General features: G+C 42.1%; 1 protein-coding gene across 2 annotated transcripts in view; it reads right to left on the bottom strand.

Moving 5' to 3' along the window:
- The window catches only part of LOC126253708 (protein arginine N-methyltransferase 7-like), a 124374-nt gene that overhangs the window by 72735 nt on the left and 24940 nt on the right, over positions 1-26699 (bottom strand). The window contains exon 2 of one of the 2 annotated variants that reach the window (XM_049955240.1): positions 18658-18807. In XM_049955240.1, coding sequence (XP_049811197.1) covers positions 18658-18807 — 150 coding nt within the window. Of the gene's footprint in view, positions 1-18657; positions 18808-26699 lie in introns of those variants that run through there. The other variant, XM_049955241.1, reaches the window with a different exon arrangement.

Below are 26699 nucleotides of genomic sequence, written 5' to 3' on the forward strand. Positions count from 1 at the left end.
ACTTCAGAAAAAAATTGGAAAGATCTGTGATATGCAGTAACATTTATGCAGCATATTTTCATATTATGATACCCTGCACTTTTTTTGTATTCTTATTACAAAAGTATAGATAACAGGACTTCAGTTTCCAAAGCATTGACATCGAGACTCCAATGCGCTTTCACAAGCCAGTCATATCTCATGTCACATGGTCTCGCCACCCAATTACAGCAGATATTCAGAGCGTAGGACACGTGACGTAGTCAGCCAGTAGCAACGTCATTGTTAAGCACTGTGAACAAACAAATAGGAAAAATTAGGCTTTCACATATAATATTGGTCTTGAAGCATAGTAAGCCATAAGAAAAGCTAAGCTTTCACATAAAATAGTGGCATTTTTGCATGTGTTACGCTTTAAGGAACATCAAATGTGCCGTTAAAATTTTAAATAATGACATTAATGTGTGGTCTTCTGGGCTCAAAATTCTTCGAAGTGGCTAGCCGTCAATGTGTTAAGTTTTAAATGAGAGTCAAACACTCTGTGATTTAAGAAATTCACTGTACACTCGGCACACTTTACCCTAATTAATCTTGTGTAAAAGGAAATTTACTTAGAAACTAACACATTTCAAAGCACCATTCGCGATATTTTGTCGCGACCTGTTAGAAATAGCTTTGTTTCAGCAGTTGCCAGAGTGTGCCAGAAAACAGGCATTGCTAGCGTGGGCAGCTACGATGATGCGAGAAGCCCATATGTTCGTACATATGTGTTATTAAGAGATTTTATATGGTGTCACAAAAGAAACAGGGTACTCCAGGAACATCGGAATTTCGTACACCATACTAAAATCTATACTTCAGCTTAAAGTGCACATTCATATGTCCAGATTCACAATGAAGTAGGCCCCAACCTGATATTAACATTTCAGTGCTCTTTTCTGGATGCAAATTTTCTTGGGGTACCACAGTACTGTTTGGTTCTTTATTATGGCATAATGCCATATGTGCCAGAAGATGAAAAAGTGCACATTGTTTCTAATAAACTGACTGCCTCTGGGGAAAAGATTAATAAAAATCACATTTATTTAGCAAACTGACAAAACGAACTTCATTGTTCTGCAAGGCGACTGACTGCCAAAAACGTAAAAATAATAAAATCAGAAAACTGAAACTAATAATGTGAAATCCATTACATTTTCATATGAAGTGTAAACGAAGAGGAAATAGCGAAATCACTAAATGTCTACACGGCCTATGTGAAGACTAACCCCGTCCCCCTTCCAACCCAGACTGCTATGCGCATGCGGCAACCTGGCAGCATGGGCGCGCCAGGAAAATTTTTTCTGGTTGCTTGTTGCTACTGCTGATACAGCTAACAGCCACACTTATCCGGAAGTGGGAGAAGGTACTGCCTATACACAACTCAACTTAATGTAAACAGATGTGACGTCACACTCGTCGGCAGCGGTTTATTGTTATCAAGTATTCCGTAAAGCCTTTGACACATTTTGCTGTTTATCAGTTCTTACCAGTTAAAATTACAAAAATTTAACTGAAGTCTAAACCAATGAAAAATTCCTGAGATTCTAAAAAATTCCCAGGTTTTCCCCAGTTTTCTCCCAGATGAAAAAATTCCCTGGTTTTTCCCGGATTTCCCGAAGCGTATACACCCTGCACATGCATTTGCATGTCGCATATTTTGCTCCTTTTCACTGGTTATTACATATTTTAACTAAAAACTATTGATGATGCACATTTTTGCTCTATTTCTACAATATTTTAAAAATTAGACGGTTGCTCTCTAGCTCTATCTACTTTTGATGTCTCACAGGCTGACTACGACCTAGAACTGCATGCAATTGCTAACTGAGAGGCCACTGCCAAGCGAAATCATTACAGAAGAGGAACAGGAACAGACAGACAGGGTCAATGCCCCCCCCCCCCCTTAAGTACGCGTCAGCAACAATTACATTAAACCAGTAAGCTTTTAGTCGCATGTCCATTGTTTCAGTTTAGCTTTCTATTTACTGAACGTTCTTACAACATGTAGTGTGTAACGTGTTGAGCGCAATGCCGCCCACTTAAAGAAACGTCGTTTCGTGGATAGCTGAACATCCTGGAACATTTACATATGACGGAAATTTTTTATATTGTTGAGTTTGCGAGAAAAACATTTCGTGCAAGAAAAAGTTTTAAACAGAACAGCATGTCAAGACAAGGTTCCATATCACAGGAATGCAGAAGAAAGGACCACAACAACAACTTCTAACAACAGCTGGGATTTGTCCAAAAGTAACCAAAAAAGTCGGTTTAACATGGATCTATGTGAAGCATTCATTGCAATATTCCTCCTCACAAACTTACAAACCCTATCCTCAAAGGCTTCCTGCACAAATATTGCTTAAATCAAAATGTTGTTGTTATGGTCTTCAGTCCAGAGACTAGTTTGATGCAGCTCTCCAGGCTACTCTATACTGTGCAAGCTTCTTCATCTCCCAATACCTACTGCAACCTACATCCTTCTGAATCTGTTTGGTGTATTCATCTCTTGGTGTCCCTCTACGATTTTTAACCTCCACGCTGCCCTCCAATACTAAATTGGTGATCCCTTGATGTCTCGGAATATGCCCTACCAACCGATCCCTTCTTCTAGTCAAGTTGTGCCACAAATTTCTCTTCTCTCTAATTCTATTCAGTACCTCATCATTAATTATGTGAAAAGGAAAAAAAAGCTCCCCAAACCTTTTGTGGTTAGGTGGACCTTCCTCTTCCTTCCAATAGGTTCAGCAAGTACATAAAAATACTTTTAGGTGCCTCGGCGGTTGTGTCTAAAGCATCTATGAAACGTGCAGTAAAAGGAACTGTAATTATAAGTGGAACCAAAGACATTGCTGTTGCACTTGATGGGACATGGCAATGTCGAGGACATTTCCTTGAATGGTGTTGTAAGTGCTAATTCTCTGGAGAATGGGAAAGTTGTTGATGTTGAGTGCTTATCTAAATATTGCCACACCTGCCATGGTAACACTGTACGACATATTGAACATTAGTGTTCTAAGAATTATGATGGTTACAGTGGAGATAGGGAGTGTGATGGAGCTCTAAAAATATTTCACAGGTCAGTGCCCGTTTATAATGTTAGATATACGAAGTACCTAGGTGATGGGGACTCTAAAGCTTTAAATAAAATTAATGAGTTCAATGTTTATGGTGACACCTTGGTGACAAAACTGGAGTGTTGTGGACATGTGCAAAGGAGGATGGGTGCTAGATTGAGGAAGCTACAAAGAGAAATGAAAAGAAATTTGCTATCTGATGGAAAATCGCTGTCTGGCCGAGGCAGATTGACAGAAACTGAAATAGACCTCCTTCAGAGTTATTATGGACTGGCCATTAGACAAACTGCACCTCTGAATGATGTTACATCAATGAGAAAAGCTGTATGGGCCACCTACTTTCATAAGTTGTCCACAGATGACCACCCTGTTCACGGACTTCACCCTAGAGGAGCAGATTCTTGGTGTGGTTACCAAAAAGCAAAAGAAAATTGTCAAATATACCATTATAAGCATTCTCTTCCTGAGCATGTTATGAATGAAATAAAACCAATTTTTAGAGATCTGAGTGACGCTGTTTTGCTTAGTATATGTATTCCTGGGGGCACTCCGAATACAAATGAAAGTTTCAACCATTGCATAAGGGAAAGGTTACCCAAGAACGTTTTTGTAGGACTAAATACATTCAAAGTTGGTGTACTAGATGCAGTGATATGTTTTAATGATCGAGTGATAGGATGGTTGGAAGTCCTGAGAAATTTAGGCATAAAATGTGGCTCTAATATGGAAGATCAACTGCTTGCTTGCGACAGACAACGAGTGCATGAAGCTGAAAGATTCGCTCTTCAAGTTACCAAAGAAGCAAGACGTGCTAAAAGGAATGCCAAAAGGAAGCTTGTAGATGAAGAAATGCTGCAGGATGAAGACTATGCTTCAGGAATGTTCTGAGGCACAGTTTAATTGGACTCATATCTTCATTCACAATTTCTCACAAGTTGTATTTTTCAGAATTCAGGTACAAATATATTTCCTAAAATTTATAAAGCATTGTTCTAATTTTTTTCTGTAACTTGCAATAGTCCATACTTATTTAGTAGACCAAAGCTTTATTGCAGAATCAACTAAATTATAGAAAAAGTAACATTTTTATTAGGAAAATAAATATAGAAATTACAATGTAAGATGTGATATTTTTTATCCTTGTAATATACATAATAGGTGGAATTAAATAGGTCAAATACCTCAGCCATCATGTCATGCATATCTGGTAAAAATTTGGTTTCCTTCGAATGTATAACATTGCATTAAATGGTACCTCATTTTGAGGAAGCATTTTGGAAAAAACAACTTGTCAGTTTCTTTGTAATTTTATTTAATAGCCCTAAGCAGGTTCAAAAATATTCAAAAGAATTCTAATTTGTTTGAAAGTGTGCTGCATTACCTGATATCAACAAAAAATCTGTAAAACATATACATTATAAACAGTGCCTGAAAGAAATGTGTTGATTTTTACATAATATTGAGCCGGACAAGTACCCTGCATCCTTAACTTTTATCGTCTCTTAGCTGTAACAGAAGTATTTTTCCCAATGGAAACCTGAGGTAGAAATCTGTGAATGTTAAACCTTTTCATCATGTGCAAGTGCTGCTGAGTACTGGGCATCACTATGAAAATACCAGCAAGTCAATGTAGCAATGTGCAATGACTCGTGACCACAAGAATACAAAGACGTGGTTGGTTCACTATATTATACTGTGTAATTGAATACTGTAACTAAACAATGGAAAATCCAGGATGGAATGTGACAATATAATGAAAACGATAGTTGCTGCTCACTATACAGTGGAACTGTTGAGTCGTTGATAGGTACAACAAAAAGACCATCAGAAAGTGAGTTTTTGGCCAATAAGGCCTTTGTCAAAATTAGAAAACACACACAAACGCAACTCACACACACATGACCACAGTCTTTGGCAGCTGAATCCAGACTGCGAGCAGCAGTGCATATGGGAGAAGCAACTGGGTAGTGGGGCTAAGGAGGAGGCTGTGGTGTGGAGGGGGAGGGATAGCAGCGTGCATGTAGGGCTCAAAAATGGCTCTAAGCACTATGCGACTTAACATCTGAGGTCATCAGTCCCCTAGACTTAGAAACTACTTAAACCTAACTAACCTAAGGACATCACACACATCCATGCCAGAGACAGGAGTAGAACCTGCGATCGTAGCAGCAGTGCGGTTCCGGACTGAAGCACCTAGAACCGCTTGGCCACAACAGCTGGCCTGTATGTAGGGGTGTTGAAGTTCTGCTTGTGGGAGTGTACAGGGACAAGGTGGAGAGAGGGTAGGGCAGCTAGGTGCAGTTCGGATGTTAGATGAAGTTTGTGTGGGGAGGGGGGTGGGGGGAGTAATGGGAAAGGATAGAAGTAAATAGACGGTGGGTGCATTGGTGGAATAGTGGAATAGAGGGCTGTGTAGTGCTGGAATAAGAACAGAGAAGCAATAGCCCCTTTTCTGTTCCCTCTCCAGCACTACCCAGTCCTCTATTCCACTATTCCACAAATGCACCCAGTCTTTCTACTTCTCTCCTTTTCCATTACCACCACCCTCCCCCCTACCCACCCCCCCCCCCACCCCCACCTCATAATTGCACCTAGCTGCCCTACCCTCTCTCCACCTCGTTCCTGTATGCTCCCAAAAGCACCACTTTGCCATCCCCTACTCCTTACCCAACTATAACTCTCCCTGCCCACCCCAGTCTCCTCCTTACCCTCACCACCCAGTTGCCTCTCCCATCGTGCTTGCAGTCTGTATTCAGCTGACAGAGACTATGTTCATGTGTGTTGTTATTTTACATGGTTATTACTGAATTATATTTTAATTTTTATTACAATTGAGAATATTTAGTAATTAGTTAGTTTAGTCCATAAAATGAAGCAAAGTGTACAAAGTATGTTTTGAAAATGGGTACACACTTTTGTATAAATCTCGCATCTAAAATCATTAAAAAATCACCTAAGAGCATTAGAACATACAGGAAAATTTTCATTATTCTGGAAAAAATTTAGGTCTGAGAGAGTTAAAAAAAGTTATGGATCCTGGATTTGTCCAGTCTGAAATTGTTATCTCTGTTAGTTAAATTCTTTGTCAAAAGAATTTCCACAGTTTCTTTCACCGTTGAGTCCCACAAGGATGCAACAACACTAGAGTTTTTTCATTTTCAAACTGACAGAGATGTTGATTGGCAGCAAAATTCAATCTGTGGCTCTGTGGTCAACCCATGCAGGAATACTGATGTATCGTTATCAGCTTCCTGTAACAATATCTTTGTGAGTTTATAAAAGAAAATTCTGGATTCTATTATTTTGACAGGCCAAAACTGCTATCTCTGTTAATTAAACTCTTTGCCAAACGAATTTCAACTACCTGTTTCGCCAAAAGTCCCAAAAAGATGAAGTCAACGCTAAAATTTCAACATTTTCATATTGCATAGAGTGACCAGTGCCAATGCAGTGCTCTGCCACACCCAAATTATTGGAGTGTATTAACTCAGTGTACCTACAGTATTAAATGCATTTTTTGGACTGTATGAGTCTGCCCAATGTGTGAAAGGCCACACTGTAGGGGATCTTCTAAATCCCAGCCTGCTGTCTTTGGTGGAGGGCTCAAAAATCACTTTAACCTGTGTTTAGTGAGGATCTGGTCTAATTTTAACAGTTGGTTCCCATATATGGTGGGAAGGCCATGCATTTAAATCTCTGTCTTCTTCGTTATGCCTACCTTAGGTTTTATTTGTAGCACCTTATGTATCTGTTGTGGAGGATACACATTTGCCTCAAAGACTCCCTTTAAGTGTAGAAGCTCATCCTGTGGACTATTCTCATCAACAGTGCTATGTGCTCTGTGAACCAAACTTGTGAAGGCACTCAGTGCATGAGAAGTGTGGTGGCGCATATTTGCATGTAAATATAAAACTGTGTAAGTTAGCTTCCAATTAACTGCAAGTCCCAAGATGATATCCATCATCTTTGCAATGAACCATAATATCTAAAATGGAAGGCATTCCTCCTTATCAATTTCCATTGAAAACTATATTTTTTTCATGGATGGAATTTAGGTGGTTTACAATTGTTTTGTAATTTATATTCACCATGGAGCCACACCACAAATGTTATATCAACATATCTTCAAAATACTACGGGTTTCAAACAAGAAGATTCCATCATCTTTTCATCAGAGTACTAGATAAACAGATTTGTTGCCGAGGGTGGACAAGGGACCAGTCATGGAAACATTGTCACTCCGTTCAAAACGTTCATTATCAAACAAAAAGTATGTTGAGATCAGGATATTTTTGAATAAACCTGAAACTATATATAAAAATAAATAAATAAATAAAATAAAAAAATGGCAATAATATAGACAGATTCCGAAAGTTGGACCTTGGTGACTAAGGAAACCCCATCAAAGTTAACTAATAAATCGGAACTGTTCAATATCAGTGATTTAAGTTTGCCAATGAAGTCTACAGAATTCCACAGGAGATGAACATATTTCGCCAGTACAAGTCTTAATATTGAAGCAAAGTGTTCAGCACAATCGTGATTTAGAGCGCCAATGTTATTCCCTATTGGTCACAGGAGAACATCTTTCTTATGGATTTTTGGATGTCCTTAAGGCCTTTAAGGAACTGCACCACTTGGTTTCCACTTCTGGCGGAAAGGAGAAAAGTTCAGAAATTCAGCAGTCATCCTTACCACCTGGTCAGTCTTTACCTATCTTACAATAGATGCTATCATTCAGCAAACCACTGTGTCATGACACAGTGGCATTACCTTTACCAGCTGGAAGAACCAAAATCTGAGTGTCCTGGCAAAGTTTATGTGAAGTAGTCCTCTCTGCCACAGATATATTACTCGTTTGTATCATCATAGTGTCATCTAAAGCTCTACCAGTCATATTAATAATGGAGCACAGAATAACAGTTTCTTGCTGTGAAGTTACCCCAAGTTTGTGAAACTTTGCAATCAGTCTAACTGAGAGCATCTGACAAACCCAAACAGATTTGGCCTCTATTGTACCATCTATCCAGTTTCTTGAGTTGTAGGATGTCACAGAGATCTTGTCGAATTTTTGACGGGTAAACCAGCTTCCTTCCTTAACAATAGCAGAACTGGCCTCTCTTAAGTCTTACACATGGAAGTTGATTTCATAAAATGTACTAACCTGTCAAATTTTGCAATTATGCTATGGCCACAGTACCTCAATAAACAGCTTAAAGACCTAAATAATCTTGCTCACAAATGTTGTAATTTATCTAAAACCATTGGCTCCCTGAAGAGATACTTGATGTGCATCTTCGTGTTCTCAAGAAGCCATAACTCATCCATTAAATTTCGAGAGCACAGCTGCATGAACTCTATTTCTTCTTCTTCTTCTTCTTGTAATATTGCGGCTGTCTACCTTTCAGCCATCTTAAGAGTGAGCTGTCAAGCTGAAGCTACTGTACTTGCTACAGAGCTAATTATATCATTCAAATCACAGATACAATTGCTAGGATGTTGAACACAAGAAAACTGTATGCATAAATTGAATCTGCAGATATATGGTTGATCCATGCTGGGATATCGATCTATCATTGGTTGGTTGGTTTGTGGGATTGAAGGGACCAGACTGCTAGGGCCATTGGTCCCTTTTTCCAAAAACTTCAAACACCCACAAAGAATAAAAACGAACAATGGAGATTACAAGAGAAGACACAGGACAAGAAAGAGTCAGACAGAGACCAGACAAAAGGAATTAAAATCACACAGAGTGTGACAGTGGTTGCCCAATCAGAGAGACAGAAAGGAAAAGCCAACCACCAAGAAACACACTAAAATAACCCAGTCTAAAATCGTAGGCTCGAGGCCAGACTAAAAAACACTTAGATCAAGTAAGAAAAGCCCCCTGCCCGAATAAAACACAAAACTAAGCCTCCCATGACAGTGTCATCCGTTAAAAAGGCAGGGAGCCTATCAGGCAGCACAAACATCTGCCTGAGCGCAGTTAAAAGGGAACAGGCCAACAGTATGCAGACCACCGTCAAAGCGGATCAGCAGCAACATAGAGGTGGGTCCTCATGGCGCAATAAGTGGCTGTGCATCTTACGGGTGTGTGCCCAATGCGCAGTCGGCAGAGAACAACAGATTCCTTGTGAGAGACCCGCAAGGAGGACCGCCATAAGCCAGGTTCCCATAATCCAGACAGGACTGAATTAACGCCTGGTAGAGCCGTAAGAGGGTAGACCGATCGGCTACTCAGCTGGTGTGGCTCAAGCAACGCAGAGCATTAAGATGCCACCGACACATCAGTTTAAGCTGCCAAATATGAGGGAGCCAACTCAACCGGGCAAAACCACACCCAAAAACCGATGTGTCTCCACCAAAGCAAGAAGTTTGCCGTCAAGATAAAGCCATGGCTCAGGGTGAACAGTGCGTCGCCGGCAGAAATGCATAACACAGGTCTTGGCAGCCAAAAACTGGAAGCCATGCGTTACAGCCCAAGACTGCGCCTTGCGGATAGCGCCCTGCAGCTGCCGTTCAGCAGCCGCAATGCCAGTGGAGATATAGTATAGGCAGAAGTCGTCAGCATTCAAGGAAGCTGAGACAGACATTCCCACTGCCGCAGCGAGCCCATTAATTGCAATTAAAAAGAGGCAGACACTTAAGATAGATCCTTGTGGGATCCCATTCTCCTGAACTCATGAGGAACTATAAGAGGCCGCAACTTGCATGCGGAAGGAACGAAGCGATAAAAAGTTATGAATGAAAATGGAGAGTGGACCCCGAAGACCCCAACCATGAAGCGTAGAGAGGATGTGATGTTGTCATGTCGTATCCTATGCCTTCCTCATGTCCAAGAAGATGGCGGGCAAAGGCCATACGGATGGCAGACTCCAGGCACACAAGATTATCGGCGGCAGAGCGGCCCTTACAGAACCCACCCTGAGACGGAACCAGAAGGTCCCAAGGCTCAAGTAGCCAACTGAACCGCCGGCTCACCATGCATTCGAGCAACTTGCAAAGAACGTAAGTGAGGCTAATGGGGCAGTAGCTATCCACCTCCAGTGGATTCTTGACAGGTTTCAAAACGAGGATTTCGGTGCTTTCCCGCCATTGCGATGGGAACTCACCCCCAACCCAGATACGGTTGTAAAGGTCTAGGAGGCATCGCTGGCAGCCCACTGACAGGTGTTTGGGCATCTGACAGTGGATGTGATCTGGCCCGGGAGCTGTATCAGGGCAAGCGACTAGGGCACTTTGGAATTCCCACTCACTGAACAGAACATCGCAGGATTCAGGCTGGCGAGTGTGAAATGAAAGGCTCCGTCGTTCCAACCACTCTTTCATGGAGTGGAAGGCCAGTGGGTAATTCGCAGAAGCAGAACCTTGAGCAAAATGCTCTGCTAAGCAGTTTGCAATTGTGTCAGAGTCAGTACAAACTGGTCCATTCAGTGAAAGCGCAGGGATGCTGACGGGGGTCCGATAGCCATAGAGCCGCCTAATCTTTGCCCAAACCTGCGATGGAGAGATATGGAGGCCAATGGTGGAGACATACTTTTCCCAGCACTCCTGCTTGTGTTGGCGAATGATGCGGCGGGCCCACGCACGGAGCCGTTTAAAGGCGATGAGGTGTTCCAATGAGGGATGCTGCTTGTGACGCTGGAGCGCTCGCCTGCGATCTTTAATCATCTCAGCGATCTCAAGTGACCACCAAGGCACAGTCCTCCACCGAGGGGACCTAGAAGAACAGGGAATGGCAGATTCTGCGGCAGTAACGATGCCGGTAGTGACTGAGTGAACCACCGCATCAATGGCATCATTGGAAAGAGGCTCAATAGTGACAATGGAGGAGAACAAGTCCCAGTCAGCCTTATTCATAGCCCATCTACAGGTGTACCCAGAAGAGTGATGCTGCAGCAGTGACAGAAAGATTGGAAAGTGGTCACTACCGCACAAGTCGTCGTGCACACTCTATTGGACAGACGGTAAGAGGCTAGGGCTGCAGATCGAAAGGTCGATGGCTGAGTACGTGCCATGCGCCACACGGAAATGTGTGAAAACACCATCATTTAAAAATGGTAAAATGGTAAGGTTGAGCTGTGCCAATACATGCTTAACGGTGGCGCCTCGGCCTGTTGCATTGAAGTCGCCCAGTAACAGAAAATGGGGCAGCAATTGGGCTATCAGCGCAGCCAGGACATGCTGTGGGACATCACCATCCGGTGGAAGATACAGACTGCAGACAGTAACAGGCTGAGGCATCCACACCCGAACAGCGACAGCCTCTAAAGGTGTTTGTAGAGGGATATACTCGCTGTGAAGGGAGTGAAGGATGTAGATGCAGATGCCACCAGATACCCTTTTATAAGCTGCCCGGTTCCTATAATAACCCCAATAGCCACGGAGGGTGGGGGGTTCACATTGCCGCAAACCAAGTTTCTTGAAGAGCAATGCAGAGGAAAGGGTGAAGGCTGAGAAGCTGTCGGAGCTCAGCAAGATGGTGGAAGAAATCGCCGCAGTTCCACTGGTGGATGACATTGTCCATGGCTGAGAAAGACACGAAGGGACTGGGGAGGCAGATTATGCTGCTGGGTCACCAATTGAGTACCCACGCGAGTGACATTCATTGTGCCCGAGGGTCTGGCGAGATCTAGGTCCTTAGCGGACGTCAGAATCTCTAATTCATCCTCAGATGCTGAGCTTGTAAGAAGCAGTGAGATTGGTGCCACCGCAATGTCTGGATTCTAGGGAGCCTTCTTTTTCTGCTTTTTGCGGTGTGCCTTCGGTGGTTCTGGCTGGGAGGGCTTCACTGGATCAGTCTCAGGGACGGACGAGGACCGTGAAGCCCTACGACCAGCGACCTGTGGTTGCTTCAGCCACTGGCGGGTGTCTGATTTTCCACTGGTCAGAACCTGCGATGGGATGGCTCCAAGGGACCCCTTCCTGGCGAGAGGAGCCGAAGAAGACTTACGCTTATTCGGCTGGGAAGTGGGAACTGATGTCCTCGATGGTTGTGGGGGTGTTGCTCCAGAAATAGATGGAGCAGGAGCGACGGGAGTGAAGTACCCCCACCATCAAGGGGGCAGGTGGATTCTGACGGATCAGAGAGCCAAATGTACGCGACAAAGCGGGAGACGGTAGAACCATTGTCGCAGTGGCGGCATAGATGGATGACATTGGCACAGGATGGAGCCTCTCATATTTCCACTTAGCCTCAGTGTAGGTCAGGCGGTCCAGGGTCTTATATTCCATTATCTTCCATTCTTTCTGGAAAATCCTACGGTCCGGAGAGCAAGGGGAATGGTGTTCTCTGCAGTTAACACAGATGGGAGGTGGGGCACGCGGAGTATTGGGATGTGAAGGCCATCCACAATCTTGACACGCGACACCGGAGATACAGCGGGATGACATATGCCCAAAGTTCCAGCATTTAAAACACCGCATCGGAGGAGGGATATATGGCTTCACATCACAGCGGTAAACCATCAGCTTGACCTTTTCGGGTAAGGCGTCATCCTCGAAGGTCAAGATGAAGGCACTGGAGGCTACCTGATTATCCCTCAGACCTCGATGGACGCGCCAGATGAAGTGAACACCTCTTTATTCTAGGTTGCCATGCAGTTCATCGTCTGACTGCAAAAGAAGATCCCTGTGGTATATAATACCCTGGACCATGTTTAAACTCGTATGGGGCGTGGTGGTAACTGAAACATCCCACAACTTGTCGCAAGTGAGCAACCTGCGTGACTGGGCAGAGGATGCTGTTTTGATTAGAACTGACCCAGAGCGCATTTGGACAAGCCCTCCACCTCCCCGAACTTGTTCTCTAAATGCTCCACAAAAAACTGAGGCTTCGTCAACATAAATGATCCACCATAAACTCGCATACAGACGAGGTACCGGGGTGAATAAACTTCACTGCCTTCTTTAGCCATACGTTCCTCCCATGGAGTGGCCAGGGAGGTAAGTGATCTTGGATTGTATTTCTTGCCATTGAGGTTAGACCTCGATCGCTTAGAGACTGCTGGTGGAGGCCCACCAGTGAGAGATGATGTACCATACTTCATTGCGGGTCATCTGCCCTGATGCCACCCACTCCGACCAGGGACTCTCCCCACGGGTGCCACCCAGCCACAGCAAAGACCACCTGGTAGGATGGCCTTTGCCAGGAGTCCTGATGCCCCAGAGAGATAGGCATCTAGTCCTCGGCATATGTGGGGAGGTAGCAGCTCAGGTATCAGCAGTGCGATCCCTGTGTAGTCAGGGGGCTACCACCAAGAGGGTACATGATAACCCAACCACAACGGATTGGCTACTGTGCTGGATTTCGGGTGTCGAATATCCATTTTTATCATGAGGGCGAAGATGGAAGCGCACAGTGGAGGGAATGTATGCCGCCTGGAGCACACTGCATCCAAAGTGGCCGGAAGCTCGGTACAAGTCCAACTCCATGACGATATCAAGTGTGCCAGATCTGAGAGCAAGATGGATTTATGATACACCACGTAAGGCGTCCTTCCCCAAATGGTACGCACTAACAGAGAATTTTGAAAAGTATAGGTCAAACCCCTTAGGGGACCATCACATTAAGGCTGAAATGTTGGAGACTCCTTTTAGTCACCTCTTATGACAGGCAGGAATACTGTGGGCCTATTCTTACCCCCGGACCCACAGGGGGGTCGATCTATCATTATATAGCTGCACTGTATTGATGCCTTTGTCAATTTATTAAAGAAAGTGTGAGATGCCATGATTTGTAAGATTCCATGATTTGTACAGGTTGAGAGAGATACTTTTATTAATTAAATTCTTTGCCAAATGAATTTCAACTGCCTTTTCCACCAGGACGGAGTGAGTACTGTAGCTTCAGCCTGTCAGCTCTCTCTCTCTCTCTCTCTCTCTCTCTCTCTCTCTCTCTCTCTCTGTGTGTGTGTGTGTGTGTGTGTGTGTGTGTTTGTGTGTGTGTGTGTGTGTGTGTGTGTGTGTGTGTGCGTGTGTGTGTGTGTGTGGTTGGAGCTTATGTGCACGCATCAGAAAGGTTATCATTACACTCATTAAAATAAATGAATTGGCATAAAATTACATGCACTCGAATTGACCATACAAACACTTGATCTCACATGTGCTACAACAATAGAGAAAAAGTAAAAAGAGCTATATATGAGATTACAACACAAGTAAAATGACAAAGGAGCTAAAAGATAGGCACAGAGAAATGTAACTGGCTGACCACCAAGAAAAAACATGGGTGGGATAACCACCCTGTTACCACATTAAAACCTGCTCCCTAAAATCTTGGGAAAAATATTTGACAATTCACAAAACTGAAACTCTAACAACATTCGTTTGAACGTTACTTAAAATAGTGAGCAGATCCGTAATCAAACCCAACATGACCCACTGGTCAGAAAATAAAACACAGTCCAATAAAATTTGGCACACAGTAACGATACACCACAAGCACTGCACATTGGAGGGTCCTCTCGCGGGAGCAAGAAGCCATGTGTCGTAGGGCTGTGGTGAAAATGAGTAAGGAGGACCTCATCCCATTGATGTGACCTTTACTAGAGCGAACTTATTGTTTGTCACTTCCAGCCAATCCCATTGATGCATGTCTCTGTATCTTAAGAGCGAGGTGATAGCATGCAGGGGGATGACATACTGAACTAGCTGAGAATCGTTACATGTCTCCTTAGCTGCCACATTCACCCTTTTGTTCCCCACAATGCCCATAATCCCTGGCACCCAGCAAAAGGACACCATCTTCCCCAGCCACTGTAGCTGGAGGAGGGTGCCTGGATATCCTGAACTACTTTATCAGATACAAGCATTGCATAGATTGCAGGGCACTGAGGGAGTCAGAACGGATGAGAAATTTAGTACGCATGGCACAACTAATTTGCTCCAGTGCTCTCAAGATAGCAGATAGTTCGGCATCAAATACAGTGAACTCTGGGGGCAACCGAATGTTGAGGGTACAGTCTGGGAAAACAGAGCAAGCAACAAAGTCCACCTGTTTAGACCCATCTGTTAAGACAGATAAATAGTTGCGGTGCTCATTTATAATGCCAGGAAAAATCACATTAAAATCAGAAGCAAGAGTGCAATCTCTCCTGTACTGCACTAAATCTAAAATTACTGTAGACCTTTGAAGTAACCTGGGTGGCAGTCGGTTAAAATCCCAGATTTTAACCTATATGTGCCCCACCCCAAGGGACACTAGCACACATTTTGCACAGATCCCAAATGATCTCGTTGCCTGTGGATGATTTGTATGAAGGTGTTCTACAACTGGACGAGGGAGAGTATGGTATGCTCGGGAAGTGGGAGTGCTAGGAGCTGGCGTGCCTGGTGTACCCTGAGAAGCTGTCGCTGAATGTTAAGTGGTTCACCAGCCTCAGCACAAACATTAAGTAAGGGGCTGGTCTTGTACGCAGCCGTGGACAGCCTGATGCCCTCATGGTGTACAGCGTCAATGATTTTCAGGCATGAATGCCTCAGTGACCTGTACACTGTGCGTCCTTAGTCCAGCTGCGATTGAACAAAAGCCCTTTAAAACTGGATCAGATGCACCCTGTCAACTTCCCGAGACCTGTAACTTAAGACACCTCAAGATGTTCAGTGCCTTCTGGGCCCATGCCTTCAGGTTCTCCTGGTGTGGTAACCACGAAAGCTTGAAGTTGTATGCCTCACTGATATCAAAAAATATACCTACACAATGCTGTTTACATACAAAAGCCTGCTAAACAGTCACCTCTAACAAGTTCAGGTTGTCCACAGTGAATCAAAATCTCCTGAATCTACACAGTGAGCGACTTAGGAACTGCCCTGTCTCCAACATCCAAACCAGATGACGGTTAACCATTCGCTCCAACGTCTTTCTTATACAGCTCATTAAGGTGATGCTCCGGTAACTACTGGGACATGTGCAAACCTTTCCTGGTTTGAGAAGAGGTATCAGAATTGCCTCCCTCCACAAGTTGGGAAAGTTGCCTGTCTGTCATATAAGATTAGAACATTCAAGGAGGACTTCCTTTGACGCTGCTGACAAATATCAAAGCATGCTGCAATGGATTTGGTTGTGACTGAGTACAGTATCATGATATGCAGACAGATCCCAATTCAGCTACCACATGGAAAATGGACAATTATAGGACTCCAAGTTGTTAAACCTGAAGTCCAGCTCACCTGTTTCCATGGTTGAATGGTAACAACAGAATGCTGGATCCTGGCTGGCAGTGGCAGCAGTCAGCGCAAAATGTTCTGCCATTGTTTGTGCAATGTCTCCAGGTGTTGTCTGGAGATGCCCTCGAGTCAACAATGCTGCTTTACGTAATCAACTGCCTTTACCGGAAATCCTCCTGATGGCTTCTCATACAGCAGTAGAAAAGGTGGAATAGTTCACAGAGTCCAGGAACATTTGCCATGACCTTTTCTTGCTCTCCTTGATGATGCATCAGGCCTTTGCCCTCACTAATCAGAAGGCTGTGAGGTTTTCCGCCATTGGACGGCTCTTAAACCATCGGAGAGCTGCACGTCTGACCGACATGTCTGCACAGAACTCATCAGTCCACCAAGGCACAGGGAGCCTCCTAGGATGATGAGGAGAGAACTTTGGGATGGAGAGCTCTACAACATGGAGGATGACTAGCGCAGTGTGGTCCACCCACTCCTGGACGCTGTTATGGCATTCAAACACAGCCTGCTGGCCGATCATTATCCAGCTGGCTCTGCCGACCATCCATCATGGCTGTGTCCATTCAGGGAGAGCTCCATCCAGTAGGTATGTGAAGTGGGAACTGGTCACTAAAATGAAAGTTTTCAGTGACTTCCCACTGAACAGAGCCAACAGGGGCTGGAGAGCAGAGAGAGAGGTCAATAGCTAAGAATGATCGAGCAGCAGCACAGAAATGAGCTGGAGTGCCTTTGTTGAGGATGCACAGCTCCTAAGACGTCATAAGACACTCCGATATCCAACCCTAAAGGCAAGCAGAGGTCGAAGCCTACAATGTATGATAGGCACTGAAGTCTCGCAGGTGGGGGAAATGGTTGAGTGAGTTGTTCTATGAGACCTGCTACAGCCTCAGAGTCAGTCACATCAGGTGGGGATAAATGTAGCAAGCAAATAGTGGCCCTCTCACATACGTGAATCTCAGCTGCAACCACTTGCAGGTTAGTAGCTAGTGGAGAGCAGAGAAGTGGTGCGCATTATTAACAAACAAAGCAACCGCTCCCTTGACTATTTCGCCAGTCAGGTTATCCTCACGATAGAGTGTACAGCCCCTTATGAAAAGGGCATTAGATGCTTTAAAATCCATTTCCTGCAAACACAAGCACAGAGGGTCTTCCTGTACTTGCCGTTTCAGCTCTGCTGCATGTGTTCTGAAACCATTAATGTATGGAAGCCATTTTTAAGGGTGAGGTTTTAGTTTGTCTTTACCCTTCTCATTTTGCTGTGCTAGCAAGACGGCAATGGAGGGGGGGGGGGGGTCACTTGAGAAACTCACTGGTTCCCTCAGGTAGATGTCAACAACCATACAAGGAATGGTATGATCATCATCAGATCCATCTGACATCAAAAAGGTCACACGCACCAATGGCTTCACAGCGGACTGCTTTGGCCATTTGGCCTTCATCCCCAGCTTGGATTTTGGAGACGATGGCACAGAACATTGGCCCTGGTTTGAATCCACATCACAGATTAACAAAAGGAGGGTGGTCTGTTGGCCAGACCAGATGTGTTTTCTACATCCACCTACGTAAATACTGAACTGGCTCCCACGTACCACCTCAGATACACAATATGCAAACATTTGAACAACAGTGTCACATTTGACTGTGCAGTTACACTAGGTGCATACAGTAGGAGCTAGCAGTAGGTGTAAAATACCTTTGGGAGTGGCGATCCCATTGTAATAATAGCCCGTATAACAGTATGGTCCTCCATGAAACCGGCTAATAACCACACCATTCCCGATCCAGTGTTAGCTGGATAGAGGAAACCGGAAGGAAAGGAAGGGAGCTGAATAAGCTTTGAGCTTCTACTCTAATAGCAGGTACATTAAGTTCTTTGGGCAGATAAATATGTGACGTAGTCTTCTACTGGAAAATATGACAATTAATAAATGAAGAACAAGATGTCATGTACACAGTAAAACAAAATAGTTCCAAGTAGTATTTCTCAATAGCATGCCATCAATCAGGGTAACTTCTCAAAGACGTAACTGCAGAAAGAAAAAAAAATCAGATCTCACAAGAAACAGTAAGGTTGTGCCATCTCTATACATTAAAATATTCACAAAAGATTAACTTAAGTCTGAAATTTGTATAGTGATTTATGTCTTACATGGTCATCTCCCTGCTAAAGGTGCTACTAAAGAGCATCGTAATCAGTGAAACAGAACTTCGTTCTATTGGTACCTCTATACCATTCTTCTAGTCTTATATGTTGGACATGCATACCATACATTAGTATGACAAAAAATAATTAAATTGATGATTTTATATTTTGCAGTAAGACAGCTAAATCACAACAAAGAAATTGTGTTTCTTATGTGCAATAAATGCTGTAATTTAATACCTCACATGCAACAACTGAGTCAGCTCCACATGACGCTGCCATCATTGCTAACAGCCCAGTTCCGGTACCAATATCTAGGACATTTGCCTTCTTTCCCTGACGGTGCATTTTCTGAACAGCCAACTTTATTCCTTCATAGTATTTCTGGTTCTGTATGAAAAAAAGTTATAAACAAAGTGAATTGGTTAAGTTAATAGTAATTAACCGTAGCACCACTGGGGAGGGGGGGCGGGGCAAAAATTGCCCGCAGTATTTGTTTTATTTGTGTAACATATCGATTCATTGGAGTGAAGAAGCAAGATTTAGGTAGTTATAGAAAAATATCTCGAGTATGTGCTGTCATGGTTTTTTTTTAACTTTTTTTAATTATTTAGATGTGTCTATTATATTTAAGTATGGGTAGTTTTTGCAACTACACTCACAGTTCTAATACAATGTCTCATCAGTACCAGAGGTTTCTCACAAATGAAGAGGTGTCGGCTATAATAAATGAAGCAAGTGAAGGTGATGAAAGTAATCCAGAAGAAGATGATACAGTTGTGACACAGCAACAGAAAATGAGTCAAGTTCACGGAGTTCATCCCCTGATGAACAGCACACAGCTGCTTCCAGCATCATTGTTATAGCCAAAAGTGGTAGGGAAAATATTACTACACCTCCTAGGCAAGTACGCAGGTCAGTACAAAATATAGTGAATTTTCGTGAAAGTTTGACTCATGAAGGCTTGACCTATAGTGTGTCAGAATCTTTCAAAAAGTTTATAATTCCCCAAATAATGAAGATTATCATGGTCTATACAAACCAAGAAGCTCACTATAAGAACTTAAAACTTACAAACATAGAAGAAATGTATGCCTTCATTGGCATTCTGATACTCATGGACACCTCTGCCTCTTGAGAACTTATGGGGGAAAGTACTGGGAAAGAATATCTGCACAGCTACAATGAGTCGTATTCGATGTGGAGAACTTCTGTCCCTGATTAGATTTGATGATAAAGAAACAAGAATCAAGAGATGAAAGAAGGATAAGTTTTGCCACCTTCGTGAAGTTTTCGACAAAGCTGACTGAATGTATGTGAAATACTACATATCAAGTACAGATCTAACAATCTATGAAATGCTCTCCCTATTTTGAGGAAGATGTCCCTTTAATGTCTTTATGAAAGACATGCGTGGGAAGTATGGCATATTGATTATGATGTTATCAGGTGCACACACCCGGTACGTTCTAAAAATGGAGATCTACGCAGGGAAGGATGAACGGCCTGCCAAGGAACCGGTGTGCAAAGGCAGTTGTTAGACTGCGTTGTGAATCTGATGGCAGGAAGTGGAAGAAATATAACAACAGATCGTTATTATACATAGACCTAGCTGAGGAGCTTTACAATGATGACAAGTTAACTTTGGTGGGAACATTGAAGAGTAACAGAAAACACATACCAGAACTCAAGGTCGAGAGCTATTTTCCTCTAAGTTCTTATTCACATATCCGAAAGCAGGCAATGCACCAGTTACCCTGGTTTCATACATCTCCAAACCGAAACCTACTAAGATTCTCCTACTTCTTTCCGTACAACACAATGATAACAAGGGGGATGAGTCGACAGGGGGGGGGGGGGGGCACATCAGTCTCTACTACAATGAAACCAAAGGGTGCATAGACAGCATTGATCAAATGATGCGATATCATTCATTAAAATGAGGGGCGAGAAGGTGGCCATTCTCTCTCTTTTTTACGTTGATATATATTGCCTGTCTCAATGCTGGAAAAATTTACATGATAAACAACCCAAACTGGAATAAGAAGAAGCATAATGTAAGAAGGCTGTATCTGCTAGAATTAGGTCAACAGCTCTTTAGGCCAGCTGTGAAAGAGAGAACAAAGAATACGGAAAGTGTTCTAGGGAAAACACTGCCCAGCATTACTGCAACTGTTCAATCTGTTGAATTTTATTCAGGAGAAAGATGTCACATATGTTTGAAGAGTAAAAACTGTAAAAAGGAAAAAGACAAGATGATGAAAGTGTCTATAGTTTGTTGCAGGTGTTCCAAGTATGTGTGTTCCACTCATTCTGCAAAAACAATCATATGCAAAGGTTGTAAAATTGAAAGTGAAAGTGAGTAGGAAGGAAAAACTCAATTGTAATTTCTGACTTTGATTTTCTGTGTTCTTGTTTGAAGTGGTTTGCTATTGTAAGTTCTTTCATGATTTCTTAATATAAGTCTGATGTATATGAAAGTGTTAGTTTCATGATAAAAATATAATAATATTTCTCATATTCATTACTTTATTTATTGTTTTTGTATATGTTATAATGTTCCTGATAACTATGGAAAGTGTTTTTCAACCTAGTAAAGAAATCCCTAGTTCATTAAAAAAAAAGTTAAAAGAATGTGAGGATGAGGACAATTTCCGCCCCCCCCCAGACATCCATGTGACAGATCTGAGCATAGTGGTGCTAGGGTTAAGTAGCTAAATGCTTCTATCTCACCTCATACAAACAATTTTTTGAAGCAATGCCAATATCTGATTTGATCTGACAAGTCATCTACCTATACACTGATGAGCCAAAATATTATAACCACCTGATTCATAGCTTGTTTTTCCATGTTTGGAATGAAATACACCATTGATTCTGTATATCAGGGATCCAACAGTTTGTTGGTAGGTTTTTGGAAGTATGTGGCATTAGATGTCTATGGACAGGTCATGTAATTCACATAAATAATTGGCCACTGACTTGCGTACGTGGTGCTGGCGCCCGATAGTGACCCAGATGGGTTCTATAGGATTCACATTAGGCGAATTTGGTGACATTAATATGAGTTCACTATAATGCTGCTCAAACCACTGTAGCATGGTCCTGGCTCCGAGACACAGACAATTATGCTGCTGAAAGATGTTATCACTGTTGGGGAAGACATCAAGCATGAAGGGATGCAGGTGGTTCACGGCTGTCAGTGTGTCTTCGATTACAACCCCAGATCCACGCAAGTGCAGCAAAATGTTTTCCATAATATATACTGCTCCCACCAGCCTGCATCCATGGCGCGCTGCACATTTTGAGCCACTGTTCACCTTGATGGCAACATTTGTGTAGATAACAATTGATCTAGTGTAGCAAAAATGCGATTCACCTGAAGAGCCAACAAATCCCCATTGATCAATGGTCGAATCCCACATGCCCACTGCAATCATAACTGATGATGTCGTTGGGTCAACATGTGAACAAGTAAGGTGGTATGCTGCAGAGTTCCACGTTCAACAATATATGATGAATGGTGAGCTATGAAACACTTTTGCTTGCCCCAGCACTGTGCTCTTTTGGCACAGATGCCACAGATCACCATCTATCCTACTTTAAAGATAAGACAAGCCTTCGAACTCCATTTTCTGTGAAGAGACGTGGTCGTCCAGCCATTTAGCGCCTAGCAGTAGTTTCGCTGTTCTACTACCTCTTTCCACAGATGCTCATGACAGCAGCATACTCATTCAGAGGTTCTGTGTAATAATAATAATAATAATAATAATAATAATAATAATAATCTCTTTGTCAAAGACACTTATCTCAATGGATTTCCCCATTTGCAGCCCTTATCTTCACTAGGGTGATCCCACATCTGTCTCTTCTCTGATTACATACTTCTGTTACTGTGTCATGTGGCCACAAAGCCGTCAGGCAGAATCCAACATAACGGTGAGCAAAGGTCATAATGTTTTGGCTGATCAGTATATATAAATTTGAAATCTACGAGCTGAAGATTTCAAACCACAAAAACAAAAACAATAATAATAATAATAATAATAATAATGAAAAGTATTACTGACTGTTGTATGGCCAATGGGTATGTATAAAAGATACATTCAAATCAAATTTATTGAACAAAAGTGCTAATTTTGGAGGCAGTGAAGTGGGAAGAGCAGTAAAACAACAACAATGTGGATTTTCAGCTACAGTGACTTAAGTTTATATGCAAGACTACATGGAAAACAGTAAATGTGCTGTGTAAAAAAATCTGATACCTACATACGTATTTTACAAAATTATTTCAATGACTGACATATTAACATTAACATCTATTCTATGGGATGGGAGCTACAAGAAAAATTGCTACATTAATAACAAATTTGTGCAGTAGTGTAAAACATTTTAACAAATATTTTGTAACTGTTAATGAAAAATAGGGCTGTAAAGAAGAGTTGTTGCTGCCATGGGATAATTCAGGTCAGCCACTACAAATATATTCAGTAAAATGAATATGGCCTTCACTACACAAGAAGTAATGTTAACCATAAAATATATAAAATGAAAAACTGTAGTAGTTACTGTATCATATCAACAAAGTAAATTAAAGGGTGTTTACACAAGTTTAGTAACATATTTATTATTTGCAGATCAATTATTTAACACTGGAACACTTCCCAATTTACTGAAATATGCTAAAGTTAAGGCTCTGTATAAGAAATGGGATAAAACAGTACCATCAAACTTCCATCCGATTTTAATTTTTACACACTGCTCAAAAATTTTAGAGAAGGTAATACACAAGTGCATTTTTAACCAGCAAACTACTGACATACACTTTCCAGTCAGACTAATGTGATCACCACCTGTGTGTGCAATAGCCACTCACAGACAGCAGTTGGCAGCACTAGCAATGGAAGGTATATAACATGCATCAGGATACATGGAAAACATTGCAGTCGTTGTTGTAATGCAGAAATGGAGCAATTTATATGACATCCAAAAGGTCATGATCATTGCCTTTTGGGTCAATGGTACATGCATTTCCAAAATGGCTAAGTTCGTAAACTGTTTGTATGCTGCTATTGTTAAAGTACACTGTACATGACAAAATGGCACTATCAAAACCAGCACTATGGCAACTGTGGTGCACTACGGGTCATAGATGAAAGGAGTGAATGACAGCTGTGGTAATGTATATGGACGAATAGACATGCAACTGTTGACCAACTGACCACCTACGTTAACCAAGCAGCTATCAACAGTATCTCCACAACGATCTTTGAGTGAATGTTGCCGAGTATTGGCCTCCGCAGCAGGTGCCTGGTTCATGCACCCACAATGAGTGCTGTTCACTGGCAACAAAGGCTGGAATTTGCACACTTGTACTGCAACTGGCTGTCCACTGAGTGGCGACAGGTGGCCTCTTCAGATGAATTACATCGTATGTGCCATCGGACAGATGGTCGTTGGTGTATATGGCCCTGCAGCAATTGTCAGAAGGCTCCAGGGCAGAGGAGGAAGCATTATTGTCTAGGGAATGTTTTCGTGGCATTTCCTTTGTGATCTCATCATTATGGAAGGCTTAATTGATCAATACAATGATGCATCTAACCTTGGGGACCATTTCCACCTTATATGCAATTTATTTTTAGCTCAGTGGCCACTAAACTCACTGGATTTAAACCTAATCGAGATTCTGTGGGACCATCTCGATTGGGCCTCAATCGAGAAAACTCGTGCAGCTGGCCACAGCATTGGAGTTGGCTACCTCCACATCCCCTTCTACAACTTAACTGACTCTCTTCTTGCATGTCCACTCTGCAAAAGGTGTTTATTCAGGCTTTTGACAAGTGGTCATATTAATGTGAGTGGACAGTATATTGTCAAAATCACAGTTCGGTTTCTAATATTAAAGTCCCCCAGTAAAAAAGTACTTTATGTGTAAGGCAATAAATTACAGGCTCCTGGTGCCTTCTATTATCTATCAAAGATGTTTCATTGTGCAAATCACGTTACTTTTTTAAGAAAATTAGAATATTATGGTGTAATAGGAAATGCTGAACATGGTTCACAATATATCCCTTTTACAAGAAACAAAGGATGTCCATAGGAAAGAACCCTGTATTAAGCTATCCTTTCTTGTGTGTATTAATAATGTTTCATCAGTAACATTGCCAGATGCCAAGTTTCTTTAGATTTCAAGTGTAACAAACATTGCAATAAATAACAAAAAAAATACAGTTATTAAAAGCCCAGTTAATGAAATGTCCATGGATGTTACTGAATGGTTCCTTGCCAATTCTCTCTCACTAAACTTTGAAAAAATATACTCACTAAACTTTGAAAAAGTATACTACACACAGTTTAGAACTTGTAAGAAGTTTCCTTTCAGTATTTGAATAAATATGACAGATACATACAACAGACTAACAGTGTCAATTCTTGGCGTTACAACTTCATAATAAACTCAATTGGAAGGAGCATCCCGCAGGACTTCTGAAGTGTGTGAACAAATGTTTATTTGCAATGCAGTGATCAAAATTATATGGGCACTTTTACGTAATGCAGAACTGACCACTATGTGTTACAAAAGGTGGACCTGACAGTAGAAAAAGAGGCAGAAAGTATCGTGTTGTCAGCAGAGAGGCAATAACAGCAGAACAGGTTGGTCAGGAGAGCTCAGCAACTTCAAAAGTGAGCTACTCATTAGATGTCACCTGAGTAAATTCATCATGGACATTTCTGTCCTTCCAAACCTGCCCGGGTCAACTGGTGGTGAAGTGGTTGTGAAGTGAAAAAGCAAAGGAACAATCAGAGCTAAACTAAGACCAGGCAGAGCTCAAGAACTAATCAACAGGGACTGTCAAAGCATTGCAAAGGATGGTTGCATAAAATTGCATAAAATCAGTGGGCAGACTCACTCATGAATTCCAAAGTCTAAGAGCAGTCCAACTATTACAATGATTGTGTGTAGGGAGTCAAAAAGAATGACATGCAGTGGTCAAGCAGCTCCTCAGGTGCCACACATTTCTGTAGTCAGTGCTATGTGATGCTTGAGGTTGTGTAAAGAGCGACACCACTGGACAGCAGTTTATTGGAAACAAGCAGTTTGTAGTGATGAATGTAGTAACTGTTTGAATGCCTCTGAGTGTACTGTAATTACTGTAATCTTATTCTCACAATCCCTATGTAAGTGATATGTAGGGAATTGTAGTATATTTTTAGAGTCATCATTTAAAGTCAATTCTTGAAACTTTATTAATAGACTTTCTCAGGATTGTTTATATCTATCTTCAAGAGTCTTCCAGTTCAGTTCCTTCGGTATCTCTGTGACACTGTCCCACGGATTAAACAAACCTGTGACCATTCGTGCCACCCTTCTCTGTATAAGTTGTCCTACTTGGTGTGGGTCCCACACACTTGAGCAACATTCTAGGACAGGTCCCACATCTCCTTTGTAGACTGACTGCGCTTAACTGGTATTCTACCGATAAATAGTCTACCATCTACTTTACCTGTGATTGAGCCTATGTGACCATTCCATTTCATACCCCTACAGAGTGTTATGCCCGGGTTTTTGTATGAATTAGCCAATTCCAGGAGTGACTCTTGATATTATAGTCATAGGATGTTATGTTTTTTTCATTTTGTGAAGTGCACAATTTTACATTTCTGAACATTTAAAGCAAGCTGCCAATCTTCACACCACTTTGAAATCTTACCAAGATCTGACTGAATATTTATGCATTTTTTTCAGATATTACTTCATTACAGATAACTGCATCATCTGCAAAAATCCTGATATTACTATTAATTTTGTCTGTGAGGTCATTAATATACAACATGAACAGCAAGGGTCCCAACACACTTCCCTGGGGTACACCCGAAGTTACATCTTCATTTGACGATGACTCTCCATCCATGAGAACATTACATGTCAAAAATCCTCAATCCAGTCACAAATTTCACCTGATACCCCTTATGATTGAACTTTTGATAATAAGCGTGGATGTGGTACTGAGTCAAATGCTTTTCAGAAATAAAGACATACTGCATTTACCTGATTGACTTGATCCAAACCTTTCAGTATGCCATGTAAGAAAAGTTGGGTTTCACATAATCAGTGTTTTCAGAATCCACACTGGTTGGCATTGAGGAGGCCTTTCTGTTCAAGATACCTCATTATGTTTGAGTTCACACAATGTTCTAAGATTTTACAACAAACTGATGTCAAGGTCATTGGATGGCAGTTTTGTGGATCACTTCTACTACCCTTCTAGTGGTTGAGTGTG

Source organism: Schistocerca nitens, chromosome 4, assembly GCF_023898315.1.
Source record: "Schistocerca nitens isolate TAMUIC-IGC-003100 chromosome 4, iqSchNite1.1, whole genome shotgun sequence".
NCBI lineage: Eukaryota > Metazoa > Arthropoda > Insecta > Orthoptera > Acrididae > Schistocerca > Schistocerca nitens.